The 17,437-nt window shown below is 40.3% G+C and overlaps 3 protein-coding genes across 5 annotated transcripts; all 3 read right to left on the minus strand.

Moving 5' to 3' along the window:
- Positions 1 to 1,437: 1,437 nt before the first annotated feature.
- Positions 1,438 to 4,283, minus strand: tmsb1 (thymosin beta 1). The gene is made up of 3 exons (XM_086311305.1): positions 4,125 to 4,283; positions 3,103 to 3,217; positions 1,438 to 1,895 (listed from the first exon to the last, which is right to left on the minus strand). The coding sequence occupies exons 2-3, from the start codon at positions 3,203 to 3,205 to the stop codon at positions 1,855 to 1,857; spliced, it is 144 nt and encodes a 47-aa protein (XP_086167431.1). The 5' UTR covers positions 3,206 to 3,217; positions 4,125 to 4,283; the 3' UTR covers positions 1,438 to 1,854.
- A 1,473-nt stretch (positions 4,284 to 5,756) lies between these two features.
- On the minus strand, positions 5,757 to 8,525 carry LOC147337808 (solute carrier family 25 member 53-like). Of its 2 annotated transcripts, XM_086263228.1 has the most exons (3): positions 8,449 to 8,525; positions 7,786 to 8,072; positions 5,757 to 7,652 (listed from the first exon to the last, which is right to left on the minus strand). In XM_086263228.1, the coding sequence occupies exon 3, from the start codon at positions 7,643 to 7,645 to the stop codon at positions 6,764 to 6,766; it is 882 nt and encodes a 293-aa protein (XP_086119354.1). In that variant the 5' UTR covers positions 7,646 to 7,652; positions 7,786 to 8,072; positions 8,449 to 8,525; the 3' UTR covers positions 5,757 to 6,763. The 2 variants fall into 2 exon arrangements, with proteins under 2 accessions (XP_086119354.1, XP_086119364.1); XM_086263238.1 differs by lacking the exon at positions 8,449 to 8,525 and having other exon boundaries at positions 7,786 to 8,156.
- Positions 8,526 to 9,733: 1,208 nt separating this feature from the next.
- Positions 9,734 to 13,612, minus strand: prps1b (phosphoribosyl pyrophosphate synthetase 1B). Of its 2 annotated transcripts, none has more exons than XM_086311320.1 (7): positions 13,288 to 13,612; positions 12,671 to 12,860; positions 12,018 to 12,116; positions 11,672 to 11,796; positions 11,317 to 11,490; positions 10,970 to 11,129; positions 9,734 to 10,821 (listed from the first exon to the last, which is right to left on the minus strand). In XM_086311320.1, the coding sequence occupies exons 1-7, from the start codon at positions 13,407 to 13,409 to the stop codon at positions 10,729 to 10,731; spliced, it is 963 nt and encodes a 320-aa protein (XP_086167446.1). In that variant the 5' UTR covers positions 13,410 to 13,612; the 3' UTR covers positions 9,734 to 10,728. The 2 variants fall into 2 exon arrangements, with proteins under 2 accessions (XP_086167446.1, XP_086167456.1); XM_086311330.1 differs by having other exon boundaries at positions 12,677 to 12,860; positions 13,288 to 13,611.
- Between the last annotated feature and the right edge of the window lie 3,825 nt (positions 13,613 to 17,437).

Here is a 17,437-nt window from a genome sequence, read left to right on the forward strand (position 1 = left end):
TATGAGCCTTTTTAGCTGTTAAAAAGTACACTCTTATAGCACCAGAATGATCAAATGTCTTTTAAAAGATATCAGAAATCCTGTGTTCTGGATCTCATCTGCCGATGAGAACTTTTTACATTTATATATCTTAGACTGACTTTTCCTTATCTGCTTATACAAGTCCTATGATAATTCTGCACATGTTCTAGACTGTTTTGTTGTAGTCCCAAGTTTCTTATCAAAGACAGATCCTGACAGATCTCGGAAAGAGAAAACGTGCATACCATCATCCCTCTCAAAAGAAGCCTAATTTATTATTCATGATATTGAACAGGTTTCATTACAACACAATGGAACATGTAAATCTGCACGACCTTTAACAAGTATGGTAAAAGCATTTTGAACAAAGTTAGACAGTGTAAAGTGTGTCTTTGCTCTCAAGCATTTGTGCACCACTATATGAACATGTCCCAGCAGGCTTGCTGCGGAAAAACACAGACTGCACTATCTTAAGCAATCCACACACACAGGAGCCTGATGGAAAACATGCCCAGTCGATGAGCTGCGAGATAAATTTGTGCTTTCCAAAACATTTTAAAGGCAGAATGCAAATAATCTAATTTTAGTATCTTGACTTTACATGCATAGAAACAGTGTAAATGATGCCCTGCACATGTATGCTAAATTCCAGTATCGAAAGTAAACTAAACTCTAAAGTCAACTAAAAATCCTTGTTGGCAATCTGCAGTGTGCCCACGCCTACAGCTCGTTCACTCCCGTTTTTTCTGCAGGCTTAAACCTGTTGTATATCTAGATGAGGTATCTGGAATGAAATGTTTGCAACCCCAAAGAATATGAAAGCTTAATATGAATGTTAATAATTAATTTTCTTAGTCCTAGTCACTCCAATAGCAAGAGGTTGTCCAAGAATATTTTGGTACCAGTATTGGCAGTGAAATTTATCTGTGTCTTTCACTGCCTTAAACCCTCATTTTCTTTATTATGCATGCTGAAAAAAAAATAATCCTAAAATGAACCTCAGGCTTTATTGCATATTGAAAAATTAACAGCAACATTGCGTGTAACTGTAAGTGCTGACGAGAAAGGAAAGAGTAGATAATAACTGAGCACTCGTGTCCGAGTGAGCTTTTAAGCATCAGGTGTCGATATCTGTTTACACAGCCATTTAAATGATATGTAGGTTTGCTTTTATGCATTATAAATTTTTAATTTTCAACTAATGCTTCATGCTTGTTTGTATCTTTTCTCTGATGCTTTTAAATTCCAGTTTCTTTCCAAAGTTTTTATTTAAACGAGCCCATCATATGCATTTGCTTTCCTCAAATACTTTAACTGGTGAATGTGAAAATCAGTCTATAAAGTTTTTTTTAAATGAAGATGCCAAGTTGCTCAAATAAGTTTCATTGGTTTCATTTTTAACAAAGTAACTCAAAGTTTTTGAACATTTTTTTATTAAAAACAATATCATCTTTTATGTCCTTTTTCATAAAACATCCTGAATGGCACCATTTACAGGCATACATATGGTATAGTAATATAACATGATTGATGAATTTCCAATGTTGAAATTATGATTCCCCCCCCTCCCTTTTTTGCTCAAGTCTACACCCTGTATAATGTTTATCATGCCCTGTTCAACCCTTTTCTACACTACATTGCAAAACAATAAAATGCATCCATTGCCTTAATTTAGTCACAGAGATCTTTCCCATAGCGTCAACCCAAACACCATTTCAAAGCAAAGACAGCGTGGCACAGAAAACTGAGGCAGAGGTGGGGATGGTTGGGCTTGGAAGACGAGCAGGTAGCGGGGGGGGGGGGGGGTCGATTGAAGGAGACTCATGACTCTCTTCAGTTTCCTTGCTGCATGGCTTTCTTCTCCGCTTCAATTTCTGTGAGGAAGAAAAAACAAAAATTTTAAATATTACCAACCATAACCCACTTGCTGTATTAAGCACAGAGGGCTAGTGAAGCTCCCACTGAGTATATTAACCCAACTCAAGGAATGTTTGTTTACTAGTCAATTCACTGCAATTCTTCATGCACAAAGATGTGCACAAAAATGTACTGCATTACGGCAGTTATCCTGCTGCTGTCCAGTTAACACCCTTTGAGTCATCCACTCATTTCTATAGATGGCGTGGTATCTGAATAGATTATCTTCATAGCCACTTTTTTTGTTGCAATAGGCGTGACAGAAATGAATGAATAACATTTTCATATCACTTCCACATTTTCCACTTTCAACTGTGAATGCATCGCGTCACATTAACAGATAAATGAGCACAACATTATGACACGAGTGCTCACATACCTCTGAGCCACAGACAGAGCTAAAAATGGGGCCTTGTAGCTCTACTTTACAGCCAGAAGTGCAAACCACTTCTCTGGATGAAGATGATCGTCTGTGCCTAAAGTCCAATTTTTGTCCTAATGAAGCAATGAGAAACGTTGCTGTCTGGATGGCAGCACCGCATATCACATATCTAAAAAAGGCTTTAGAACTCATAAAGAGGACAGCATGCACTGACAGTGCCACCTGCTTCTGAGCCTCTTCTCTCTTATAGTAGCCACAGCTGTGTTCAGATTAAGAAAGATAGAGTTAGACAGCAGGGAGCTTCACAGCCTCAGAGGGGAAGGATGGGCATTTTGACACACTTTCATTCTCCTCTTTCTGCTGCTGCATGTCACGCCAGAGATGAACACTGCTTTTTAAAAAAAAATAATAATAATTTAAAATAAAATTTTAAAAAACAAAACAAAAAAAAAAAAACACCATTGTGCAGTTTATGATTGGGGTTTCTGTTTATTTGCTCTAAAATTTGTATTCTTCCACTCTTAGTGGTAGATGGCAGGTTAGAGTTTCAAGAGTGGGAATATGCGTGCGTTTCTTCCTTACAGGTTGGTGCTAAGTACAAGGTCTCAGGTAGTTGGGTGTGGTCCTTGTTTTGCAATATTTGCAGTTACCTTTATTTAAAAAAGAAAAAAAAAAAGGCAGGGAGGAGTTGAGCCAACCAGTGAGCCAGAGTAAAGGGGAAAGGTGAAAGAAGTAAATGAGAGGCTTGTTTGGAGCACACTTCTTTTGTCTTAAAGACCTACCCTCCTTTGTTGGAAGGTGGTTCTTTTCTTGCGTGTTAGTCTTCTTTAGCTTTTGCTTGTTGAACTGCTCCACTTCCTGGTTGACTGGGTTGCTGTCGCTCATTTTGGAGGAGTTCTATAAAACAGAAAAGGGGAGATTTAAGAGAAGAATGTGTGTGCTTTCAAGATCTCACTGACATGCTAAGATCTTGTCTGCAGTGCATGCCCATACATGTACACAAACCAAGTTCCACCTGACGTGAGAGAAAAAAAAAAAAAAAAAAAAAGGTTGTGAACCATGCAGTCACCTGAAACAACAAGTATCTGTACCTCTATCTCACCACGGTGAACTAACGTGATGTAGTGTTTAACTGGGTGGCATTCAAATCCACAAATGGCTCTTGTTAACAGAGAAAAATGGTGCGTCTGTGCACTGATTTGCATTTATGTACAGTTATTAAAGAGATACGGAGAATTTTACACCTGTGCCAACTAAGCAAATAAGATTAGAAGCGCATGTGCATTGGAACAAGTTTTATAGGAATTTAATATTTCCAGGAGGACTGAAGTCAGGGCATAAATACTGCAGTATTAGGAAATTCAGTGACCTATCCCATTAGGGGAGCGTCTGTCTTCTTTGCTGTCCACAGCAATAGACCGCACAGAATAATGGGTGCATTTTTATTTTTAACACCACCCTAGGGAAAATACCCCTTAAAGACCAGGCTGTCTAGGAAAATTAACCTTAGGTAGCCTGATAAAGACTTATAGACAGCCCTAATCTGCGGGCAGAGAAATGAGGCACTGTCAGGCATCTGTACACACCCTGCGCCATAACTGAAGTGACTAACACACCAGTGAGTGTACTAAAAGAGATACATACCAAAACGTTGCATAACGTATTTCATATTTTAATACACAGCACATAAATAATCACTTAAAATAAACAATTCGTTCGCATTTTTTTCTTAGCAATTAAGAAAAAAATAATTTATCAGCAGGCTAAGACAGCTGGAAAAACAAAACAATTTAAAGAGTTTTACCTGGTGTAGGACCGCGTTGCAAGACAATCTTTAACAGGTAACTGTGTGTGTGTGTAATCCGTGCAAAGCCAACGGTTTAAATAGAGACAACACGCCCTTGTGCACGCCAACATGGACACCGGTCCTCTGGCTCTCATTGGCTTTCAAAGCTCAGAAGGCGAATTTTAATTGGACACTCTTGATGTCTCACCGCCCTCTCAAACCTCCTTAAAAATGATATGTTGGGTCAAAGTTCTTCCTATGCAGTGTTGCAATCGCATGATGAATTCCTTCACGTATCCGCACGTTTGGAAAAACGGACACCTATTGTAGGTGATGTGATGGATTTCACGTTTTTCTCTTTTAGCACAGTACCATCTAGTGGGCTACAGGGTTATGACAAGCCAACTTAAAAATAATCATAACAAGAAAGGGAAAGAAACCAGTTAAAGTCGAATGACTGTAATTTGTTAATGCACTTGGTGGGAAAACACCGATACTTTCCAGTAACTGTTATTTTGTTTGGCAGTAAATAGGGGAAAATATGCTGTTTTGACAGTCAAATACATGTTCTTTTACTGTTATACGCTGTAAGCAAATTATATACCTTCAGGTGAAGCAGCCGCATGCTCTTGGGGTGTGTGTGTGTGGGGAACCTAGCTAAACAAGAGGCAGCAAAGAATTATTTTCCTGATTCATCCAGTCGGGATGTGTTTGGACATTTCCACAAGCAAGAGCAGGAAAATTCCTCAAAGGAAGGCCCCACTTAGCCCTGCCCCAAAACCTTCTTGCTGTCAGGAAACAGTGCAGTAGTGACCGAAACTTAGCTTTATTTTCTTACAGTCTTTAATTCATAATATGTATATGATGATTCATGGTCACCATATATATTGAGACCATACATGGCTTAATACCTTGGGTTTTTTTTTTCAGAAGGAAATTGTTTATCTTGCAAAAAGACGGCAATCCACAGATGTAAACGGCACATAGATTTATGGGGTCTTATGCTAAGGATCAGTATAAAAGGATCATTTAAAAATAATAATAATAAAACAACAGGTGAGTTAATGGGTCACAGTAGGTTGTCCTCTTTAGCACATAAAATGCCCAGAATAAAAATGACATTTCACACAAACAAAAGACATTCAAATTAACTTTTTAAAAAGTAAAACAACAATGATTATTACCTTCAATCATTGGCTACAGAAAGACTGACAGTCCTGAGGAAATAACAGATTACATTAAAAAGTGTAAGACTGAATATAATTCAGTATAGTGCCAGTGTTTTACACTGAACTACAACATAACTCCCTCTGTGCACAGAAAACCTGTTTCATAACACATAATAATAGTACCTTACGACTTGCAGTTTGCACTCTCGTCAATGGGTGTGCGTGGTCAAGCTGTACCTGGCTGATATTAACAACTCGCTTGTTGTAAATGACCTCATAGAAGCATAGAAAGAGGGAGTGACCTTTTTTAAGTAGGACAAGCATAAGTCAATGTGTCAGCTATAAGCAGACTAAGCAGCTGGTTGTGGGCTCCCTCACCAGCAGGGGGCCCCCGAGAGCATTTGAAATGTCACACAATGCAGGTTAATAAATGTTAGATTTTTGTGATATATAAGTTGTATTCATGAAAGAGAAAGCTAAATATTTTTGATACATATTTTAATAAAATGACAGGTTAATGCTACTGGTTTGATCACTTTCACTGTCATAGCTGCGGCCACGTTCATGCCCACTATAAGTGTTTTAAAGTAGACCGCAGCAAATATGTAAAAAAAGAAAAAAGACTTATTTTGCTAAAAAGAAAAAAAATGAGGGGGAAGCATTGGGATAAAGGTATGTTTATGAATTAATATACTTTTCTGCCATTCTGCACATTTTAAAAACAGTATGAACAGTCAGATGTTTTGAATTTACAAAAGTTAACTTGGTTTATTTCTTTCCACTACACTAGAAAGGCATGATCATGTATGACATGACAAATGATCGAACATGGACAATTCATGGATAATTGTGGCTGCGCTAAAGTGGGTGGTTGATGGGCCCCAAATCAAATTCTGCTTTAGGCCCCAAAAAATCTTGGACTGCCCCTGCAGAACTACATTGTGGCTGTGTGATGACATTACCAGCAGTGCACAATAATCCTAATTCTCAGGTAGTAGAAAACTAATCTGTGTTTCTGACTATATTATGGCATCCGTTCTTTAAGCCTGGCTGGCTTACAGCAATTCTTGTTTTTTGAGTCCTAAGCAAAATTTCTTTCCTTACAAAACAATAAAAATTCAAAGCATATGTGACTGACAACTTCATCAAAGGAGAACTATTCAAACCCATCTCTGAGACCAGAAGTCTTAGCAGTGGTGCTGTCAGCTTGATAGCACATTTTGACACAGAAAATTAGCTTGTTAGTATGACTGCATTTTCTTCACTCACTGCAGTAAACATCAGAGAAGCGCAGGTGGAAGTAATATATTGAATAATTGTTAAAGTTATGGTTTCAGAGTACCGGAATTGCTTGTGGTAGTTCACTCCCACACTATAAAGGCTTATCAATACGTTTTTTTTCTTGCAGTTATAAGTCAAAATGTCTCCTGTGAACAATATCAAAATTGAATACACTTTTGTGGATAAAAATGTCTGGAGCACGTATCTTCAGCCTGATCGTTTCTCCTGCCTGTCATAAATGGCAGTGGTGAGTCCCCAAGTGATGCACGACCTCAGGATAACCATGGAACCTCCTCGATACAGTAACGCCAAACTCCTATTACGAGATTTCCAGAGCAGAGCCCAGCATGCTATGACCCCTTTAACGTCCCCACCTACTTGTGACTGCATGTTTGCCACAAGCACAGAGAGTGGATACAGAGTCAAGCTGACTGCCACTGATATCACTGTTCCTGAGATGAAAGAGGAGGCCATTGGTGAGACCCCCTGCTCCGCCACAGCAACACACACAGGCCCCTTCAGTCCAAAGTAGAGGGAGCTGCCGAAGGCGTTGCGGGCTGCAATGGGCAGGAAGGCTCTGTAGTAGCCCAAAACAATCCCCTCTGCCTTTAGCCTTAGAAGGACGCTCTTGAACGAGGGTAGACGACTGTCATTCTGGCTGTTCTGCAGCACATTCTGAACACGCTCAAAGGGCGTAAAAACCACGGCTTCTACAACACCTGCCCCAAACCCTGCCAGAGCAGGAAGGGCCTTGGCAGAGATGACATTCTGGGATGACAGAGGGAGCTGTCGGAGGAGGGTATCCTGGAGGCCAAAGAGCAGTGTGCCGTTCAGCGTCCTCATCACTAACGGTGGAGCCACACCCCTATAGAGCTTCACAGGGCCCTCTCTATAGAGCTGTGCCACTGCCTTGTGAACTGAGGTGTTGTGGATTTGTTGACGAAAAACAGTCTTATAGACAGGAAAGACGATAAGGGTGGGAAGGGTGGACAACAAGCTGGAGGTTCCTCCATGCAAGTAGCTCTGGAAATGAACAATTAGGTTGCCAAGTGCCTCTTCTTCTTGTTTACTCTCAGAACCGCCGGCCATTATTCTCCTTAGAGAAATTAAGCAGATCCAGTCAGGCATGCACAGTCAGTTATAAGAGAAAAATGAATGAAAAAAGCCATTTACAACACTTAGGTTAAAAAAACTCAATTTACAGTGTGTGATCATAATCATTTACTTACTCTGTCAGCTGTCTCCACCAGAAAAACAATTCGTTATTTTCCACAGATCATTGTAGGAATGTGGAGGCAGAATAGGTGTGTCGTTATTGTATTTTCCAGTGCTGCATGAGGAGAGGGTATTTCTGCTTGTGCCCGTAGTTACCACAGATGCTCCTCCGATAAGTGGTCCACAATAGAATTCCTTCTTCTTCTTCTTCCATTTTTAAAGGCAGCCTGCATCCAACGATGTTGCACTACTGCCATCTTCTGGGTTTTACTCCCACATCACTTCTATATCCTTAGATCCTCTTGATGAGTCCAGCATTAAACAAAAAATGAAATATCTTTAATTCATCTTCTTTCATATCATATCTAACCGCAATATACCCATACACTCTAAAACCCCCAAAAAGGCTTGTTTCCTGAATACAAATGTCAGATTTTTCTGTATGATTGTATATAAATCTTGACCATTTGACAAAAGACTCCTTGTATTCCACTTTAGGATTAATGTGGTTATAAAAAATTAACCACCACATTATCCCTCTTGACTTCCGTGACTACTTAGTCCCCCCTTACATCCACTCACCTGATATTCTTCTTATCTAAACTATGGCATGCTGCCTTAACAATAATCTGAATCCTCTCCATCTTGGACTTCACATCTGATTTTGCATTTATTACCTCTGCAGTGAATGTCACCATCTTCCTCTATTTTCCTTTGAACCATTTCCATTACTTGTTTCTCCCCTAACCTGGGTCTGCAATGGGATTAGAGAGCAAGGCGCACTGAGCGTTGATCTGCTGGTGTCTGTGACTGACCCCGCCCCCTTTAGAATAATCATTGGACAAGACGAGCTACGTCACGACACAATGGATTGGTTGTATCATCTGTCAGTCAAGACCGCTTTTTCCCCCCACACCGAGCTTCGGGAGAAGGGTGCGTCCCATGAAGAAATTGTTTCCGGCAGGCTCATGTTCCACGGAGTTTTATCAATGCCAAGCTAAAATATTTTAGCAATTTTAAGAAAATATTTAAGTTACTAATCCAATAACTGATAACGGATGTATAAAGAACCTCATCTTCCCTTTCAAAATATAAATTTATCAGCAGACTCTACAGATTGCAAGAATATCTGGTGGGCAAACAAACAGACAGCCCTCTATATTTGGATTACATTAAAAAATGGCATCACAAAATATTACGGTAAAATGCAGGAGTAATATAAAATAATACAAAGTATCCTTGGTTACTAAAAAGAATAAAATAAGCCAGGTTACAGGAAAAAGGACATTGTGGAAATTAGCTATAAGCTACATCCAGTCTAATTAAAGTATTGTGCATTAGTGCTATGCCATACTGCAGATTTTGGTTTTGATCTGATACCAAGTAAATGCAGGATCAGTATTGGCATTTACAACATACCAATACTGATACTTTTACCCTACATCGATGGCTTATACAGGGGAGAACAGTACGTGTCATGATTGATCAGATGAATAATCAATGTGTAAATGCTGAACACATTTTAATGAACAGGTTGTGATTTTTACTTTCCAGAATAACAAATATATATATCCCTTTCAGCCCCCCCCCCCCACACACACATGCACTGCGGTGCTGAACTTTTTTTAGTTGAGCTTGTGGAGTGATTTGTGAATGTCTTACCGTGGGATTGCACATTACAGTGTTTAATCCGCCAACTGTCTAGTACAACCTTCTGTGACATCTCATTGATCCCATGTAGCAGCTTGGGTTAATTTGTAGGTGAAATTTCAAGCAGCCTTCACTCCTGGTTTTTGAGAGCTCCATCTAAACAGCATTTTAATAAAAGACATTTTTTCCTAGTACTGAGAATGTAACTCAAATGGACTATATACTTTTATGTGGTCTAAGATGACTGCGGACAACCTCAACTAGGTTCAACTTTCATGTGTCTAAGCAGAAAAAAGACATAGAAGAGCCATGTTTAAGATCTGATGCATATTTAATTGTATTAAGAATGCATTCATCAAATAACTGGCACATTCAGTCTACTGAAAAAAATAAAAACACAAAGATTTGGATTATGCACATAACTGACAACTCCTTCCTCCAGACAAAGAAATAAAAGGCAGGTGAACATTTCTGAAGGAAGCTCCAGCCTGCAGAGACCCCAAGCTAAAAACCAAACAACCCAACTATGGAAGGCTCCTCACAGACCCTCGAGGACACTGGGCAAACCCCACTCAATGAGGGCACCTCAAGAGCCGAAAGAAATATCCAAAATTATTGTTTTCAGCCTGCTAAGACAAACCGAAGTGCTTTGTCCAATGGGAATCCAAACAGAAACATGGGAGGGAGGGAAATAAAATAAAGCAAGAAAAATATTTTCATTTCAGACTGTTGAGGCACACTTGGTTGAGTGGAGCTTCAGTGGCACTGTAAACTCTCTCAAAACACATTCACTTCAGTAATTATAATCTTTTAAACAGCAGTGGATAAAACAAGGAACAAAAAAGAACTACTCTCGTTCAATGTAACAAAAAGCACTGTAACAGCTTCATATAGCAGAAGCTTCTCCTGACCACTGGAGCCGTCCAGGGTTATTCATATTAGCTCTTTGACAACAGACTGAAATTACTCCTGCAGAGGTGAGATGGTCAGGAGAAACTCTGGATCGAAAAGTTATGAATGAAGAACAAAGTTCACAGTGGATAAAACACCATTTATCCATATAAAATAAATATGCCAGCCTGAATTAGTAGCTTGTGATTGCTTTGGCGCCCGAGGTGTGATGGTACACCGTTGAAAGGGAAAGGACTTAAAGTGAGGTGGGGCCAGCGTTAGTAACAGACATGACATTTCTTTTCCCTCCAAACAATTAGCTGAACATCTTTGTTAATGGTTGTGTTTGAGTTGGGGAAAATCCCTCTTCTCTTATTTGGTGTTAACAGCACAAGGTTGATGGTAGACAGCTTTTGTTACAAGGGAACGTGGCTAAACAGGTACGACACGGACTCGCCGTTGTGAGTTCTGCGAATGGCCTCAGCAAGGATCATGGAGATGTCAATAACCTGAAGGCAAGAAAGAACAAGATGTCACACAAACTGTAAGACACTGTGCAGCTTCAAACACCAGCTTTCCAAAAATGCACACAGCAACCTGACGTTTTTCAGCTCTTATGTCAATTTCTGTTCTGGAAATGGTTTTCAATTTCCTGACCTGTATTTTGGAACAATGCTTCATCTTCTCCTCTTGAGGGATCGTATTGGTGACAACCACAGCTTCAAAACAAGCATTGTTGATGCGGGAGATCGCTGGGCCAGAAAAGATGCCATGAGTTAAGATGGCATACACCTTAGTTGCTCCAGCAGAAATGAGTCTAAAAGAGAGAAAGAGCAAGATGCATTACGAGCCTCCATATCACTGGACACAGTCTGCAAAACACATGTCTAAATGGGATTCAGTAATGATCACTTAGTTTCCATAGTAGCCCAAATAGCTCTGCGTCTTGCACTGGAGCAAAGCTCAAAATTTACTTGATTTAAAAGATTAAGAAAGTGCTTTACTTGTCAGCAGCATGGCAGACTGTGCCACATGTGTCGGCCATATCATCCACAAGAATGGCGACCCGATCGGTCACGTCTCCGACGAGAACCATGCGGTCCACCTCGTTCGCCTTTTTCCTTTCCTTGTGAATAAGAGCAAAGTCCACGTTCAACCTGTCTGCTATTGATGTGACCCTGCAAAAGAAAAAGCAAGCATTGCACCAGTTAAAGTTCTGTGTTTAAACTACTTTTACATATCAAATTAAACTCCTGTTGAGATAGGTAAAGCCAACAGAATGTTAATCTAAATTAAACTCTAGAGAAGATATGGAAAGGTTGAGCTATGGTTAAAGGTAGAACTCCTGTGGGAGCATACCTCTTGGCTCCTCCTGCATCAGGTGAGACAATGATGCAGTTTTTCCACTCTGGGATGTTCTCTTTAATCCATTTCAGAACAGCTGGCTCTGCATACAAGTTATCAACGGGTATATCAAAGAATCCCTGCAAATAAGAGATATACACACACACACTGGTTAAACATATGGGCTTTCATTTTCTTTTATAGTATCCAAGTAAACAACAAGATTCACAATGCAAATTTTCACATGTCAGCCACATGGGAGTTTAAAATGCAAACCAAAATGGTGATTTTGCAGGGCTGACCAATTGGAGGGCGGTGTATGAGAAACAAGTCTGTTTGCATGTACTGTTGTGTTGCTCACCTGGATCTGTGAAGCATGCAAGTCCATTGTGATTATATGGTCAGCGCCTGATACTGACAACATGTTGGCCACCAGCTTGGCAGAGATAGGGGCACGGCTCTGTAATGAAAATAGCTCTTGTTAGTCACATGGAATAAGTAAACTGGCAAGCAGTGCTCAGTTCTAAAAATAACACTTAAGAGAGCTTAGCAGTTCAGTAAAATTATAGCAGACAAATGCTGCAGGTTACCCTGTCATAGTGACACTATACATTAGTACTGACAATATAAGAGGTAGATGGGTTGATTTAGCTACAAAAGGCATTCATTAGAATAGCCAAAACAGTTGAGAATGATGGCTTTGGCCCTGCTACAAAGCAAACTCACATTGCAATATTATATTAACATTTTTTATTTAGTAGATTAACATGTAAAAACATTTGATTTGTGCTGTATGATTAAAATGCCAAAAAGGGAATAAATAAAAATCCAAACAGCTGCATGGGGAGGTATGGAAGTGCAATTCAAGTTAACTTAGCAAACAATACAAAGGAGGGAACAAAAACAAAGAAAAGCAAATATGCCCTGTTGGCTGATGGGCATGGCTGCAGGCTTCTTGTCATGGTGCTGGATGGCAAATGGCATGACAGAAGTAAGTAGACAGATATCCCTCACCCCCACCTTGTCCTTCTTGTCCTGCCGGGCGTACGGAAAGCAGGGGATGACAGCAGTGACCCTGGAGGCGGAGGCAATCTTGCAGGCGTTTATCATGATCAGCAGCTCCATCAAATTGTCATTGATCTCTCCACAGCCACTCTGTACGATGTAGACATCCTCCCCACGCACGCTCTCCCCTATCTCCACGCTGCCAGAGGAGAGAAGGTGACAAAAATAAACAATTAGGGATAAGGAGCTAACACATCATGGCAGGTAGGAGATGGATGAGGGAGAGTAAACAGTGGCTCGTGTTTGCCTTTGTGATCTGATCTGCACAAGCGTTAAACTGAGGGTAAAAAAAGAAGCATGCAGTCCGGAAATGACAGTCTCTAGACGGTACATGATGGCACTTTAAACCTATTTTGAGGCGGCTTTGGTGCTGAGAATTAGCTGGTTAGCATTAGTTCTGTGGAACGCATGGACTACAAGTTCCTGACAACAGTGCGCGGCACTTTCACCGTGACACCACGTTTCCCATTAATACATGTCGCTAGGCTACGATATTTGCCTACCAGACACACCTCTAAAATCTAAGCCTTTTTAAAAGTAGCTACAAAACAAAGAAAACAACTCACCATGTTTCCTGGTTGCTAAATTTCTTTGTTACAACCTTTCCCAGCTCGAGACCGAGGCGGTCCGCTATTTTCTGAGACAGGTCCGGGTGTGAGCTACCGCTAAATATTTTGATATTCGGCATTTTTCTGTGGTCCAGGGCGTCGTCCAGTCCAAGCGGGCTGCAGCAGCGAGCGGTTGTCGGGTCAGAGCGATGGAAGAGTCCAAGACAACAACTGGGAATTGATCAACAGTTGAAGAGCTACTCTTAGCGAGCTTAAGTGTGTTCCCTACCTATCCACCATTATGTCCCACACATCCCGCGTGCAGCTTCCTCTGAAGGTGGCGCGCACGCTTTTGCTGACGTCGACACCGTAATTACGTCTTCCGGCCTTGACACAGTCACGTGAGCGAGCAGAGTCTAGAAAGCTCGGAAGTTTAGACGGGTAAAAATGTAATAATTAGTCCACACGCAACTATATAAATAGATGTGTTTGGTTTTTTCAACTTTTTTTGCGAGTTGTACATTTTATTGTATGATATTAAAAACATGCCTGAAATTGACATTAGTAAATCTCCTCTTTTTAGATTTTACCACAGCAGACCATCTGCACCCCATCCCTACTATCCACCGCCTCTGCACGTCCTTCTGTATTACATCTATGAAGCTCCTCTGTGGTCTTTCTCTTTTCCTCCTGCCTTGCAGGTCCATATCCATTATACCTCCTCTGCATGTGTCCAAACCATCTCATTTTTACCTCTCTAACTTTGTCTACAAACTGCTCAACCTCCGCCGTCGCTTTCTCATTTTTAATCTTGTCCATCCTACTCACTGCCAATAAAAAAAACTTAGCATCTTCATAGTTTCTGTAGATCTACAAATACACTGTGCAACTCCAAGATGAAGCAAATAATTAACAATTTGTAACGTAGCAGATGTGCATCTGTTTTTTTTTGTTTTGTTTCCGATTTTCCTCCCTAAGGGCAGGAAAAAAAAAAACTTATGTTTAACCAAATCAAGGAAGAAGGCACATGGATTTACTCAGGGGGAATTTTTATTGACAGGGTTTTTTTGGAAGTGGGGGGGGGGGGGGGGGGGGGGTGCATGCAAACATGCAGTAACATTTGCAACCCCCTTTACTACATTACCAACAACTCAAAACTCCTCACCTAAATCAGACAGCAGACTCCTGACTTTGACATTTTAAAGTGCACGTCTGATAAAGGAACATCACTGGATATTAGACACAGCTTTTAAAATAAGTAGAGAGCCCCTTAACCTTGGCCAAACTTGTTGATTCTGCAGAACTGGGCAGTTTTGTTGAGGGCTTTTTTTCTTGAGGTTTTGTTTGTGTTTCTCTTTTTCTTTCAATTTTACAACATGGAGTTGTCATGCTAGTTTTGTCTCAGGTTTCCACCTTAAGGCGGAGTTTCAAATTCAAATCAAATTCAAATTTTATTTGTCACATACACAGTCATACACCGTACGATATGCAGTGAAATGCTTAGACAACTGCTCGTGACCTGAAGAAAAAAAAGAAAAGGCTATGAATAAGATAGGAAATAAATATGAAAATTAAAAAGGGTAAATTTAACTAGGAAGGAATAAAATAAAATATAAAAATTAAAGTTAAAAATGAAATAACTGTACAACACAAATTAGAAAGAAGGGTAAATTTAACTGGGAAAGAATAAGATAAAATATATAAATTAAAGTTGAAAATAAAATAACTGTACAACAAAATACACAATACACAGTATAGAAATATATAAGAATGTATGAAGAAATATAAATATATATATACACAATAACAGCAGCTGTACAAGTATTAACTGGAAATGAAGAATATAATGTCCAGTGTTGTGCAATCCACAATTGTAAGTGTCTTGTGCAGTGCAAATATGCTTAAAGTGATGAGTGAAAACAATGTCCAGAATGTCCAGTGTGTGTGTAAGAACTATATGTGTGGGTCAGTACTGTGTGGTGGTGTGATTGAGAGACCGTATCGCCTGCGGGAAGAAGCTCCTCCTCAGTCTCTCTGTGTTGGTCTTCAGGGAGCGGAATCACTTTCCTGACCTCAACAGAGAGAACAGTCTGTTGTTGGGATGGCTGAGGTCCTTCACGATCTTCCTGGCCTTGGTCCAGCACCGCCTGCTGTAGATTGAGTGCAGGTCAGGGAGCTCGGAGAGGATGGTGCGCTCAGCTGATCGCACAACCCTCTGTAGAGCTCGTCTGCCCTGCAGGGTGCTGTTCCCAAACCAGATTAAGATGTTTTCGCGGTGTGGGTCAACACCTCCTCACCTGTTGGTAGTTGATTCATCAGGCTTCAAGTGTAAGAAGGACAGGCCATAGTTCCCTAACAGACTGTTCCCATTAAACTGGTGACTCTAGGGCACTATCAGTCTTGTTTGATCTCATCCTTTTATTCTTCTGCCCTTCTTAGCTGCTCATTTGAGAGCCCCATTTGGAGCATGCTGGCTTGAGAATCAACTTTCCCGCAATCTGGTAACAACTCAAGCTGTTTTGCGTCTCTTTCTCACTGCTACCTGGACCTCTGGATGTCTGTGACCCAGACTCAACCTGCCTGCCCGCTCTCCACCTGCTCTCCAAGGAAACCCACCTGCTGATCTAGTACTTCCTCCATATTCTGCCACTTCGCAGCCTCAAGTTAGATTTGATCTGCTTCAGTTTAGAACCTGCAATATTCACAGTGTCACTCTCTCTCACCTTGTAAACCTCCTGTGTTCCTATACTCATTCCACCACCACAGTCCCTTCCCTACTTACTCACGAAGTCTGCTTTGTGGATCCAGCCAATCTCACATTATGACAAAACTTTAACCTTGTGAGATATAACAACATTGCCTACTCTGATGTGACTAAACTTAGTAATCCTTTAGACCATGATGGAAGAGACTAACTTTATTATTAGAGTGTCTCTCCTAGACAGAGTTACTGCATTACAGTTTTACCCAAGAAACTCAATGTCAGGAGTCAGGACACAACTGTGAGTGAGTTCAGTAATATGCAAAAACAGAATAAGAATAAGCTTTATGAAAGTATTTCCAAAACATTGACTCAAGCAAGTATTTCTACTACATTTCCATAGAGTTTGGCTTCCAGTATCTGCAAGGAGGAAGACAACAAACATGCATGTACTGGTAAACAAGAAAGTTTTACTGCTATCCATGCTCTCTGTCAGCAGTACCACCACATGGAGGAGAAAAACAATCTGACAATGAATAAAGGGTTGATAAACTGTTGATAACTAGAGGTTAGAAGTTCTCCCTCGGCCATGCCAACTCGTGGAAAAGAGATCAGTGCCTATGCACATGCACACAACTGATAGAACATACAGGTTGAGTAAATAGAGGGAGGCAATGACAGTGTTATTGCTTAGATGTTAAGACATTTTGTAGACCTATTTGTCTCTCCAGTCGTACATTTTATTGCTTCATTTCTGCCTTAAACTAAACCCAACCACAAAGCAAATACTAAAAAAAGAATAATAGCCTGGTACTAATAGGAAAACTGAAGCAGGTTTGCTCATAATCATTCTTCCTGTTCATACTGGTCAGGGATTGTTTCATTTTAAGGCAACTTTAAAGTGAATGATTGGGGTGGGCAATAAGCACAAATAAGGAGTAATTAATTTTGTGTCAGATCTATAATAAAGCCTAGGTTTGATTTAACATTTCTTATTCTTCAGCAAGTTTCCACCATTTTTCTTTCTTTCATTATGTTCCTTTTTATCCAGGTTTCACATCCACCAATTGGTGGTGCCTTCCCCCAGAATAGAAAGGCACCACTTGAAGAAAGCCTATTAAAGGACAATGGTAGAGTGTCTCTCTGATTCCTAAGTGTCAATAGAAATTCTCCAATCTAGTTCAAAGCATACCACAACCTCCTTAAATTTGCATTACTCTCACACTGTTTTCATCTGCTGTAACATGAAAGTCTTGTGATCTTATACAAGAACACGGAGCATTGTGTAACCAGGCCAGGTATTTGAGGCCATTCCAGCCTTACATGGTCCTGAGGGTCTGGGAATGTTACCCGGCAAACCAGCCATCCATACTTGAATATACTTTTAAAAGCCATGACTCTAAACTGTTGGTTGTCTCACCCTTAATCATCAAATCACTCTTTTACATTCAGCCCTGGAAATAGTAA

This window comes from Aulonocara sp. 'chitande type north' Nkhata Bay, linkage group LG2 (genome assembly GCF_057382095.1).
Source record: "Aulonocara sp. 'chitande type north' Nkhata Bay isolate Kocher_YH1m ecotype deep benthic linkage group LG2, A_spYH_male_GT1.1, whole genome shotgun sequence".
Taxonomy (NCBI): Eukaryota; Metazoa; Chordata; class Actinopteri; order Cichliformes; family Cichlidae; genus Aulonocara; species Aulonocara sp. 'chitande type north' Nkhata Bay.

Coding starts and splice junctions, on each gene's coding strand:
- tmsb1 (XM_086311305.1), bottom strand. CDS start 3,205: ATGAGCGACAGCAACCCAGTCAACCAGGAAGTGGAGCAGTTCAACAAG. Junction 1,896..3,102: donor CCACCTTCCAACAAAGGAGG/GTAGGTCTTTAA, acceptor TCTTCCTCACAG/AAATTGAAGCGGAGAAGAAA.
- LOC147337808 (XM_086263228.1), bottom strand. CDS start 7,645: ATGGCCGGCGGTTCTGAGAGTAAACAAGAAGAAGAGGCACTTGGCAAC.
- prps1b (XM_086311320.1), bottom strand. CDS start 13,409: ATGCCGAATATCAAAATATTTAGCGGTAGCTCACACCCGGACCTGTCT. Junction 11,797..12,017: donor TGCATGCTTCACAGATCCAG/GTGAGCAACACA, acceptor TCTTATTTGCAG/GGATTCTTTGATATACCCGT. Junction 10,822..10,969: donor AGCATTGTTCCAAAATACAG/GTCAGGAAATTG, acceptor TCTTGCCTTCAG/GTTATTGACATCTCCATGAT.